Raw genomic sequence first — 13,183 nt, 5'->3', positions numbered from 1 at the left:
ATGTTTTTCTTAATATTCTAAAACAAAACCTTAATGATTGATTATACTTTGTTGTTAGCATTAAATACCTCTCATGTTTAAAAATTCTTAAAATTCATATGACCAGTGGTAGATCATATATAGATACAAGTGTTATGAGTTAGAATTCAGTGCCTGTTTTCAGAAAATTATATAAGCAAAAATACTCTGTATGTAAAAGCTCTATTTCATATGCCATTTTAAAACAGGATTTTTTTTCACACACTCAAGTTTGTAAAATCTTACCATTTTATTTTAAAATTAACATTTGCAAAAAGATAAGGAGAAAAATATATTTAGGTTAATGATACCATACCTTAACAACCTTTAAAGTTCCCACGTTTGTTCTTTCATTCATATCTATTGCAAACCAATTTCCCTCATTTCCAGAGATGAAGAAAATTACTGCCATCCAGTTAGCTGAGAATTCCTCATCCAAATCAATGACTGTAATTTGGAGCAAATCTGAATACAGAGCATTTTCATCGATTACTAAGGAACGCTGAAACAAGAAGAAAGAAAAAAAAATTAATACAAACTATGTGAATCAGAGAACCATGCTAGGCTTATATCGAAAGTTTATGGTTAATCATTATTCAGAAAAAAGATCTGCATTTATAGTCAGACTTTTCATTGTTCAAATATTTTCTCCCTTTGCCTTACATAAACATCCCGGACAAAGTATGAGTCTACATTTGGGTTGTATGTGACTAAGGATAACAGATACATCTATGAGTAGGAATATTCAAACAGATGTTAGAATGTGGTGAGTGAAAAATTATTAATTTCAAAGACAAATACTTACTGAAGGCAGTTCCATGTAGGGGATGTTGTCATTGACATCGAGGATTTTAATGCTGCACTCACACTCTGCTGACATGCCATCTGCCCCGCCATCTCGGTCTGAGCCTCTCACGGCAAGAGAATATTGGCCGTATTGCTGAAACACAGATCACAAAGCACAGCACAGTTGACTCAGACAGTCCTGATTCGGTCTCATGCAAAGTTCTTTTAAAATGTTGGCTCCACAATTACTTAAATCTATGGTAGTGATAAGGGTAATACAGATTGTTGACAATTCATAAACTTCTCATGAATCGACTTGAAAGTTGTCACTTCTAGTCCCTAAAATATTTATCCAGCCTCATTTTATAACAGCAAAATTTCTTAAATTCCTCATTTTTATTCTATGCTCATATTTGAAAATGTTTATGAAGAGTAAAGTGGGTCAAGATGATCAGTAGGAGAGAGATCATAGTTTATCAAGATTCTTGGAGTAAGAATTCCATACCTTTGACAACCAGGCCTTTATTGTAGAAAAAATAAAGAGATAAAAATGGTTTGCACTTTTGGGGTGGTGGTGGCAGGTTGTGGCAGTGGAATAATTGATGATGTGTCTTCTTGATTCTGCTAAATGATGCTTAAATTTTTAGAAGCTAGTAAAGCTAGTGAATTTTTAGGAGGGCTATGACTGTTCTTCAAGAAGCATGCTCAGCTGCATTCTCATTTGAAACTGTGATGTAATCTTAGAGGATTCATACTTAGAGACATCTAGAGGTCTCTGCTGGGACCCCGGGGTAAGAATATGCGCTCTGGTGGCATTCCAGCAAATGCAGAGTTCCTTTTCTCTTCTAGCTCTTCACCAATAAAACTCTTTTGATATTAAAGAATTTTCACTGGGTTTTTTAATTAAGAAAGTTTAAGGAACAGCTAATTAGTCAATTTCCTCTAATTGTAGTGTTTAAATAAGTACAAAAGGAAATATAGGTAACCTAGAAACTGATGTCATTTGGATCATTAAGAACTGTAAATATAATCTGATTTATCCTAAACTTTTAGATCATTAACAGGAGACTGTCATTTTTAAATAACTGTATTGAGTCCTGGCTGCTGTGGCTCAGTGGATTGAGTGAAAGCTTGTGAGCTGAAGACTCGCATGTTCGATTCCCAGTCGAGGCACAAGCCTGAACTGCGGGCCGGGTCCTGGGTAGGGGGCACGTGAGAGACAAGTGATCAGTGTATCTCTGACACATTGCTGTTTCTCTCTCTCTCTTTCTTCCTCCCTTCCCTCTCTCTAAGAGTAAATAAATAAAATCCTAAAAAAAACAAATAACTGTATTGATTAAAATTAATTTAATAAGAGTATTAATTAGAAAATAAAACTTCCTCATTCATACCCCTACAAAACATACAGGTCAGCTATATTCTATTAATATTAATAATAATGGAAAGTTGATATTTTTACATTAAGTTATGAGACCAGCATTCTATGATAGAAAACATGGAATGCTGATTATAATCTGACAACAAACACTAATTGTTTTCTTATTTGTCAATGAAAACACTGATCTGGATGTTACTTAATTTTTAACCATCATTCTGTTTTTGTGATTCATTTCCCAAAGGAGTCAGTGGGCCATCAGTGGGTGCAACACAAGAAGTAAAAGATTTTCTCATTATCAAAGAAAGTTATGAAAATAATGGGGGAATAATAGGGAAAAAAAAAAGAGAAATAAATTAAAAAAGGATGAGGACCATTGGAGAAAGGGAAGGAACTTAAAATACACTGTGTTAGAGAAAGACGAAGTTGCTTAGCCTATAAAAATTCTTGGAGCATCAGCCATGTTCATGCATTGTGACTCTCCAAGGTGGGAGATAAAATAGCAAAACACTGAAAACATATTTTGTGTACTCTCAGAATATAGTTTTCTTAATTTGAGGCAAATCCTAAGTAAAATTAAAATAAAAATGATGTTATAAAATGTATGTGAGGAATCCCCGTATCTTCATTTGAAAGAGATTTTTATGTCAATGCCATTATGTGAAAAGATTATGCATATAAAAATTAAAAGTATAGTTTCCTTTTTTCTTTCTTACATACTCTTTAGAATCAATTCACATGAACTAACAACTCATTTTAAAAAAGTAATTACCTCTCTGTCTAGAAAATTATTCATTGTTCGAATTTCTCCAGTGTATCTGTTGATAATAAACATGGGTGAATCAGAAGGTTCCTGGCTTATGATCTTGAAGGCTATTTTCGAGTTCAGATTATTGGGTTCATCCGCATCAGTAGCATTGAGTCTCATCACCAGCGTATCTAGAATATGAGGAAAATTGATTGCGGTTGGACAGTTTGCATTTTTGTTATAATACAGTATATGACTTTTTCAACAAGGTGTTAGGGTTAGTTGGTTCATATGATGTGCACTCTACCATTTTTCTTTCTCCTTCTCTAACATAGTCATATATCAGCTCCTCTCCATACCTTTGCATTGACAAAACATCACCTTTTACCAAGAACCTAGATATTGCTGATAGTTAGAAAACAGAGAAATGTTTTATTTTGCCTTTCCATTTCTTATTCTAATATAATGCTTTTCTTTTTAGGTAGCTATGGTGAAACAAAATAATAGTAAGGCCAGACCAACAGTGTCTCAATTTTATAGCCCTTTCTTGATATATGACCTTGGCCTCAGTCCACATCTGTAAAGGGGGATGACAGTAGTACTATCCTCTTTGAGTTCATGAGAGAATTAAACAGCTTAACAAAATAAAATCATATACACTTTCTACTGAATAATGTGTACTCAGTAAATATATATTATTGTTCTGTTTTGTATAGTCCCTAGTTTAGTGCCAGGTAACTGGAAGGTTTAAAGAGAAGCATGTTTAACTACATACTCTGTCCTATTTTCATCTTTACCATTAATTCTATAGGCTGTTTTGATGAAGACATAGCTAGAAGCCAATATGTGCTTATTCACTTAATAAAGTTGGTTACTTACTTGCATTAGAGTTTTCTTCTATTTGTCCTAGAAATGTAGACATAGAAAACACGGGAGGATTGTCATTTATATCCAAGACCCTAACTCTGAGCTCAAGAATTCTTTCTAAATCTTGGCCTTGAGCATTTACAGCCCGGCAGTAGATCTGGAAAATAAAAGAAGAATAATTACATAATTCAAAAATATTACATCTTTAATTTGTTTAGGAACTATACGGAGAATATTCACATTCTACTAAATGAAAGAGAATGGGCTATACAACTAAATAAAATATAGGACTTTACTTCCTACTGGAGTGTAAGCACAAACAGTACTTAAAATCAGTAAGTGGAGGTAAAAGTGAAAAAAATTCCATTTGAGAAAAGGTAGCATGATCAGTTACAAAAGGAAAACAAAAACATCATGATATCACAGGAGGATGTAATCATTGAGGTAGATCTTGAAAGAGAATTTTGATAGGTGGAGCTGATAATTGGCTTGGTGTTCCAGGCAAAGGGATTCATGTGAGCAAGAAACAAAGTAATGAAAACTCAGTGTTTGAAATTAGGAATAGGGACTATTCGGGTCAGGCTGTGGTGAAGGAGTGTCACATGGAGGCTTCAAAGAAACAGCAAGCACTCTTCAGTAGGTTGTGGCTACATGGGTGTTTGTATTATCATTATTATTAGGTGTGCACAGGAGTATAATATAATGTATATTATTATATCTACTTGGTATATTTCATACAAAATGCACTGTGCTTTAACAAGATCTAGTGGGCTGCATGCTGATGAAGAGAGTTTGTAGGACAACATCATGGAAAATGAGGCAGGAATATTAATTTGGAATAGAAGACTAAAGAATGAAAATTGTCTTAAGAATAAAGACAAGCTGTATGAGTGAAAGCAGCAAGGCTATTTTTGGAGGTAATTTTGGGGATGGATTGAAGATGTTTTAATAGAAGAAATTATACAGTGAAAAAAAGGTTTTCTTTATTTCTTTATTTTTAATTTTAAGTATTAACAAGTGTAGACCATGTTAGAAGTAACCTACAGAGCAGGCAGAAGAAACATGAAAAGGCGAAGATGATAGAATAAGGTTCTTGAATACCAGGTAATTATGGACGATAGAAACTCTCAAGATACATTAAAAACACAGAAAGTTCATCTTGCTTTTGGATTTAACATAGAACATTTCTGGGCAGATGGAGCGAATTAATTGTTGGAGTTTGGAGCAGAGAAACTTAGATTTTTTCATGAATTTGGCATGAGGTCAGCTGCTTAAAACAGGAATGAAGTTAAGGGTTGGAAGAGTGAGCACTTAAGCTGGGTCACAGCTACTGTAAGGAATAGAGTAAGATTCTGTTAAAGAGGAACTAAGTCTTTCCAAGGCACATCCTGGGCTCAGCTGACCTTGAGCAACGTGCATTTTATCCTAAAGTGCCTTCACTCAGAGAAGGCTCCTGCAGTAGCTATAGAATCATCACTTGGCATTGGAGTTACCAGAGACCAACATTCTCAACTGGATTAAAGAAAAAGAAGGAAAGGTTGAGTACTTGCCCTTCCATGCAAATGCTCTAGCCTGCCACTGAGGCCAGACCAAGGTTAGCATTTTTGCTAAGGCACTTAAGCAAAACACTCATCTGCCTCTCAGCCTTCTCTGTGTGTCTCTGGGTCACAGCTGCTCAAGAATTAAGAGACAATCAAAAACACCTATACTGACACTCTTGAAACGAAGTGCAGCATGAGCTGAGCTTGAGGTAATGCCAAAGTAATTTAGGCCTGAACATATGCTTGTATATTGACACTGCACCCACTTACAATGAAAAATGGAGTGACTTCTCGATCAACTATAGATGTTATGTTGATTTCACCGGTTTTCTGATTGACAACGAAGATTCCATAAGGTGGTTGATCAATTCCTACTCCAGAGATGTGGTATGTGACTTGCTGGTTGGCCGCACAATCTGAATGAATCTGCAGAAAGAGCACATTTGAAAATATTACAGGATGCAAAATAAGTCTGTTATATTTGATACGTAATTGCTGTCTTTTTTTAGAAGTGTTAAATGTTCTGTGCCCGTTATTTTGGGGGAAATTCTGAGGGTAGAGAATTATTTTACTAGACAAATGATGTAGTTACAGCTCTAGCGTTTTCAGTGGTAACTGTTAATGTAATAGAAGAAATCCAATGTATTTCTACCAGAAAATAAAAGAGTAAAATATCACCCTAACTCATCTAATTGCTTAAATTATTTATGTATTCATTCATTCCCTCGTCATTTACGATATGATCATATTATTTTCAGGCTCTATGCTAGCACTAGGTGTCAGCTATGGAACTCCTTGTCATTTTAAGGAGTCAAGCAGTTGTTAATAAATTAACTTTGATCTTGCAATTCAAAAACATTTTTTAAGTGCTTTAGAAGATTGAGGTGGATTTATGTAGGTAGAAAACGATGTTTGACTGTGTGTAGAAGCTCTTAATTTTGAAAATGGAGAGAATATTTTAGCAGGAAAGTAAGCAGACCACATTATATAAATGGTTATAGAAACCTGGATGGTTTTTTGAAACAAATTATTGTATGAGGGTGTCTCTTGGTTATCTCTATGTGAAAGTGTTATGTTTGAATGTGTATCAATGTACATACATACATATATATATTCGTATAGAAGTGAATCGGTGTGTGGGCATGTGTTTCTGAGTGTGCATGCATGTGTACAAAGATATACAAAGAAAAATGGTTACAAAAGAGGGTATATTTTGAATGTTCTTAAACAAACCAAAAGCAGGAATTTAATTCTAATAGATTATGAGGTAGAAAGAGCATGCATTGAAATAGTTCCTCTAAATGTGCTGAGTGGTAGATTCATTACTTAAATCATTATAATTTAAAAATCTAGAGTTTAGGGTAACACAGGATCATGTGTATTAATTTCACCAGTAAGGTGAGTCAGTGTTTAACTGTCTATGTGAGTGCCTAAAAATCTTAATTTATCCTTCTAATGGCTTCAGTTTTCCAAACCTGAATGAGTATTGTTCTGTTTTATATCATAACTTCTCAGTGAGATATGTTCATAAAATATTTAAAAGACAGGTTGTTTTGAAACTTTAACTTCATCCATTTAATTTTTGACTTCACGTTTTGGAGTTGAGACTGACCTTGGCTATTGGGTTCCTCTTTGAGTTGTCTTCTCCTTCACGACAGGCTGCAGCGAACTTGATCCATTCACGCTTTTGCCTTTTGATTGAATGCCACTTGATGGTGCCATTTTTAGTGTTATAATCCCTTACCTTGAATGGGCAGGGTAAATAATGGTACCTATTAGCTTCTATTCATAATTCATGTTCCACTAAAAATTGGTAGGAGGGGTAATTGCAATGGCAGAAAGGATGCTTACTTGGTAAGATTGGTAATTTCAAAATTCTACTAATTTCAGCAAAACATTAACTTTACTTATAAGAATGAATTTTTTTGGAGGGGGCTGGGATATGTTGTTACTTTTGAATGATTTTTCTTATTTTTAAATTGAAAAAATAAAATTTCTATACATTACCTGAATTTGAAATTCACTGTTAACTTCCACCACCACCTATAAAAACACAATAAACACAATATTTAATTTTTAAATGAACACTTTATAATTTACATGAACAAATCATTAAAAAATCAAGCAATCTGAGTCATTAAAATTATTTTCTCAGTCTAGATAGCAGGTGGATCTGGTTTATCTCTCAGGTCTGATAACGATGCTAACAATTCTTTTTCTTTTAATTTTTACTTTTCGATTTTGCTCTTCTTTTTTTCTCACAATACTTTTTAAACTTTTTTTCATCCTTAGCATATGCAGCTACTCATAATTGTGTGAGGGAGGGTAATATAAGTTAGAACCCAGTGGGAATGCGGGTTGTTGGAAAATCGGGTTCTCTTAGTAAATCCTGTACCTGAAGAGCTGAAGATATTTAGCGATATTCAGCAATAAGTTATGATGCTCAAACTTTTGACTGCAGTTTTAGCTCCTGAGTAGACTCAGATGAAAGTAGAAAATATATTTTGGGATGAAGAAAAAATATGAAGCAGAGAGTATCCAAAAAGCTTCAAAATATTTGCTTCTTCACTTTCCAATGCTAAGTGAATTATGTTCTAACATTCTTGAAAATCTTAAGATGATTTTTTACTTGCCTTGAAATATGAGAATATAAAGTTCTAAAATAAAAACAAATAATTTTCTTTGTGTATAAATGAGCTCACATTCGATATTTCAGTGTTGACACTAAAGAAAGTCGATTATGTAAATGCTTCCTTCCAAAGCAAGGAGAAGACACTTCAGAGAGCAGGGACTAATTGCAGCGTAAGTAACTCCGTTAGTTGTGTCTCTTGCATTAAATAAGTGAGCTGGTCAAGTACAGTTCTCACTGCTTTCAGCTCAGCTCTGGTCTTGACTTTTATATATCATTTATAGTGTTAATCAGAATAATTTAACTTATTTTTTTCTAAAAACCAAAGTCATTTTTCAAAAACACAAAGACTTGTGTATTAATTTTAATATGTCAACACACTTAAGACATTGTGAAACATCTATCCAAAAATTAAGTGTGGATTTGAAGGCTAGTTTGCATTTATTAAGTTTAAAATACACTTAGAATTAATACAGTATGAGTCTTTAGTTTTTATTTCTCCCTGAACAAGACATTTTTAATACCTACCTGAATTATTTTTAGAATTGTGAAATATAAAAACTATTATTGTAAATAGGCTTTACCTGTTTTACTAAAAAAATTAAATTATGGACTGCACTCTGGCCAGTGTGGCTCAGATGGTTTGGCATCATCTCCCAAACCAAAGGTCATGGGTTCAATTCTCAGGGCACATGCCTAGGTTTCAGGTTGGGTCCCTGCTCAGGGTGCACACAAAAGGCAACCAATTGATTATTCTTTCTTGTACTGATGTTTCTCTTCCTCTCTTTTTCCCTCCTGTCCCCTTTCTCTAAAATCTATGACGGTGTTCACAGGTGAGGATTCAGAAAAATTAGAATTTGCACTTTAAAAAGGCTACAAATTGCCCTGGCTTGTGTGGCTCAGTGGATTGAGTGCTGACTTGTGAGCCAAAGGGTTGCTGGTTTGAGTCCCAGTTGGGGCTCATGCCTGGGTTGTGCCCTAGGTTCCCAGTAGGGGGTGTTCAAAAGGCAACCACACACTGATGTTTCTCACCCACTCTTTCTCCCTCCTTTCCCCTCTCTCTAAAAGTAAATAAATAAAATCTTTTTAAAATACTAGTAGTGATTTCAAAATATACTAAATAACTTTTATAGTGAGTTTTAATTACATCATTAAATTAAAATAAACTTTAATGTCTAAGTACATAGTTTTAAAAAAATTGTCTTAATTGATAATTTAATAAAATGTGTATTATGGTCAATATGAGTAATTTAAACAGATAATATTTTATTATAAGAGTTATATACTCATGGTATGTATTTAATGTTAATCATTATCATTATCACCACTACAATTCAGCAAATGATGACCAAGTACTAGACAATATGTTTACAGAAATCCATTCATTTAATTTTCACAAGTACACATGGTCAATACTATAGTTATCTTAATTTTACAGATGAGGAAATTGAGGTTTCAATATTAATGATTAAATACGATCCAATATAATTCAGCCTAAACTTGTTCTTGAGGTGCATGTTTTACAATGAAGGACAAACAAGATAGCCTATTTATGTAAATTGCTAAATAAAATATACTACAAAGAAGTGACAGTACAATTTTGAGAATTCAAAAATAAATTCCAGCTTTAATCTAATCTCATATTATCTTTGTGAATAGGAATGTTCACATACAATAACAACAACAGCAACAGTCATACTGGGGGAGGGAGAGGAAGAAAAACAAATGGACAAAATGATTTGGACAAGTAAATGAAATATTATTGTAGAGTATCACTTGGGTGCAGAGTTGAAAGATGTTAATTCACCTGTGTGCTTTTTTTCTACCATGAACTCATGAGCACTTACTGCTCTCATTTGTGGGTGTTGGAGGTGGGGTTTGTCTGTGTGGAAGCCTATTCTTCATGGCTACAGGACTGCATATTCATCTCTCCTCTCTCTTGCACTTCCCTCACCACACTGAACTGTCAGCACCACTGTTTGTTTGGAGAACCCTGCCAGAGGCCACTAACCTCTTCACTTTATGAAACTGGGTCATTCTTTTTGCCATGAGAGGCAACTCAGGCAGAAGACCAAGTAGGTTTCACTGTACAGTAGGGTACTCAATTGGATTAGCAATTAAAAAACTGCCAGATATTCTTAAAAATATGTTATGCTGACATATCCATATTGCCTTTTGCTTAGAGTGTAAAAATAAATCTAAAACAAAGTCATTCTTTGACATTTAAGGCAAAATAATGAGATTCAAGGAGCATTATGCAGACTCAGAAAATGTCCAATGTGCTACCTACATTCTCTTAGCTTTAGTTTTCTCATTCATAAAATGATAGGCATTAACTGGATTTCATACAGTTACTTTTTGAATTCTAACATCAAATCTCTGTGCAGTAGGAAAATACTGAAGTTTCTTGATGATGAGAAAGACATGATAAAGTTGTAGATTTTAATGAAGCCTCTGATGACAATCGTTGGAAGTGGTAGAAGAGGCCATGATTATAGGCAACAAGCAGTTGGATTTCTGCATCACATCAGTTCAGAGAAGAGACTGGGAAAGATGCATAGAGAGATAGAGCTGGGTTGAAACTGACAGGTTTGAGGACAAGCGGTGTGTGGGTGTGACGAGAGGGTGAATCTGAAACCACTGCAGTTATAAACTAGGAGATCAGGAGCAAGGCAGAAGCACAATTAAGTAGGTTAGAACACATCCAGTTTGGGGTACCAGAACAATGCCTGGTGAAGATGTTTACGAATTGGAAATATGTGTCAGCACCATGACCAAATGTTTAGGCCTGATACACAGATTTGAGAGACACCCACTTGGGTAGAAAGGTTGGAATCATGGGAGAATTTGAGATCCCTGAAGTGGAGAACACAGGAAAGAAATGGCCCATGGCTGAGAATGAAACCAGGGGAATTCCTGCATTTATATAACTAGGAACCATGACAATAAACAAGAAACAGCAAAAGAGAGAAAAGAAATGGCCAAAGAAATGGGAGGAAAACATAATGCAATGTCATGGGTGTCAAAGGAAGGAGAATTGAAAGACAGACCAGACTGTGAACAATGTCAGATGATATACACAAGTTGAACAGGGTGAATCCTGAGGACCACTGAACTTAACTGTAACTTTCAAAAGTATGCTTTCAGTTGGATGGAACAGGCTCTTCCTGACTGACAAGGAGTGGGGAACAAGATGGAGGAAAAGAGGACATAAAGATACCACTTTTTTGAGAAATTTGTTGATATAAGGAAACAGAAGTGATAGTAGAATCAGATAGAGTATACAAGGAGATATTTGGGGAGAAGGAGGTGTGGATTTTGAAGGCAGAGAAGGAGGAGAAAGGAGATTTTGATTGGATACAGGAGAGGTTGAGAAAGTACTTGCTGGAGGTATGTGATGAGTAGGAGTGAAGCAGCAGAGAGAAAGGGCTTTGAAGACAGAGGGTAAGGAAGAGTGAAAGGATGGAGATTAAAATCAATCAATTAGGACAGGGAAATCGAAGGTCATTGCACTGCATGATCCAGAACTTGAGTAAGGGTAAAATTGTTTTCTGGTATTTAGGGGAGCAATGTTGATTCCAAAATAATTTGGGAATACACTCTGTGGATGCCATCAATGAGATTTATTAGAGATAAATAGGAGAGTAGTTAAGCACAGTAAGTACTTCTCAATCTCTTGCTCCCTGGCTATGGGCATTGGGTTAAGTACTCTGTCCTCTTTTGTACATGAGACTAAAACCACTTTTAGTGCTAAAATTTGGATAGCACTGAATAATCACTTGAAGTGAACAAACAAAGACAATTGCCATCATCTATATTTTAGAAGCTAATCCACATATATACATTTCTAAAAGCAAAACCCAACAACCACAGGATACAGGATCAAATGCTAATTTCAATGAATCAATAATTATATTATTTTTAGTTCTTTTCTTTTAATATTGAGTTTTACATTTCTTTACTGTAACAATAATGGTCTTGACTTTTTTTGTGAAGTATCCCTTTCTAATGTATTTAAGTGTTATAGACATCACAAGAATGAACTTGAGACAAGGCTAAATATAAAACATTGCTTCTCTTAAAGAACCTCTTTTGTATTTCCTCTTTATTACTTGCATAAAAGCTAGCAGTCTGCAGTTTACTTCTTGATAGGTTGACTTCTCTTGTTTGTTCATTGGTTTATTTATTTGACAATTATATATTGATGTATATATGTAGATCCAAGGCTGTAATAAAACCTTTAAATGACTAAGCCTTAGGTGACATGTAAAGTTAGTGTAATACTATATCATAAAAATAAGTGTTAGGGAAACTCAACATGATTATTTTCCTGTTTAACACCTTGACAATTTTTAGAGTGTGTAGGGGAGGGAAAATATAAACTTTACAAAAATTCCCTTCTGATGCCTCCATGTTGTGTGATTAGGTACCTACTGAGTAATCTTGCATTGGTGCAATGTGCTATGAAAAATACAAATGCAAATAAGACAGAACCTGCCCTCCAATAACTTATAGTCAAGTAGTTTTATGAGCAACAGGCAGCCATTAATTTGTGGGGATGTGGTTTTTCATTGGACAAGTGTAAAGGACTGAGCTCTATTCTCACAGACCAGTGGAGGGCACGATCAGCAGCCAACAGTATTTAAATGATTTTGACCCACCCAAGTCTGTTAAAGGAAACTGCATGCCAAACATTGTCAGCAAGAGTGGATGACCCAGCATGCTGTATGGGTGCTCCCTCACTGGTGGGAACAAAGTGAATCTCATTGCATTGCCAAGCACACCTCCTGCTTGCACATTAGGTGATAACTGTTAGGACATGGGAGCATTCAGCAACAATTTCCTTGAAGAATGCATGGTGAAGAATCATCAGAGGTTCAGTGCTCTGGGTATAGACAAGAGTGTTGTTTTTCTGGATACATGAGCCTTGTTATATAGGTGTGTCTTGTCCCTTTGGGGCCAAGTCTTCAGATCTATCAAGGCAGTGATTTTTGGTGCTTGGGGCTGTTTTAAAGCCTAGTTCAGGCATAACAAAGTGTTTTACTCAGTGGCAATGGAAACCAATTAAATGATGATAAATGTGTATTGTCCATTTTCATGAAATTTGTAGAAGATGCTGGTCTTAACTGTGCCGTGAAATCTACAGTTAAAAGCCCCATGTAAATGGAAATGATTTTGCTTAACTACAATTTATAAATTTTACTGAACAGGTGAAGAAA

At 34.9% G+C, this 13,183-nt stretch overlaps 1 protein-coding gene across 1 annotated transcript in view; it reads right to left on the bottom strand.

The window, feature by feature from the left end:
* LOC119057865 (desmoglein-1-like) overlaps window positions 1-13,183 on the bottom strand; it is a 43,406-nt gene that overhangs the window by 19,905 nt on the left and 10,318 nt on the right. The window contains exons 4-10 of the mRNA XM_037156800.2: window positions 7,343-7,378; window positions 6,948-7,079; window positions 5,606-5,761; window positions 3,807-3,951; window positions 2,952-3,118; window positions 824-958; window positions 335-520 (exon numbers count right to left, since the gene is read on the bottom strand). Coding sequence (XP_037012695.2) covers window positions 335-520; window positions 824-958; window positions 2,952-3,118; window positions 3,807-3,951; window positions 5,606-5,761; window positions 6,948-7,079; window positions 7,343-7,378 — 957 coding nt within the window. The remainder of the gene's footprint in view (window positions 1-334; window positions 521-823; window positions 959-2,951; window positions 3,119-3,806; window positions 3,952-5,605; window positions 5,762-6,947; window positions 7,080-7,342; window positions 7,379-13,183) is intronic.

Source organism: Artibeus jamaicensis, unplaced genomic scaffold (assembly GCF_021234435.1).
Source record: "Artibeus jamaicensis isolate MK-2021 breed Jamaican fruit bat unplaced genomic scaffold, CSHL_Jam_final contig_354, whole genome shotgun sequence".
In the NCBI taxonomy this organism is placed as follows: domain Eukaryota; kingdom Metazoa; phylum Chordata; class Mammalia; order Chiroptera; family Phyllostomidae; genus Artibeus; species Artibeus jamaicensis.
Note: the sequence above shows the minus strand (reverse complement) of the source record. Positions and strands in the feature narration are given on the sequence as shown.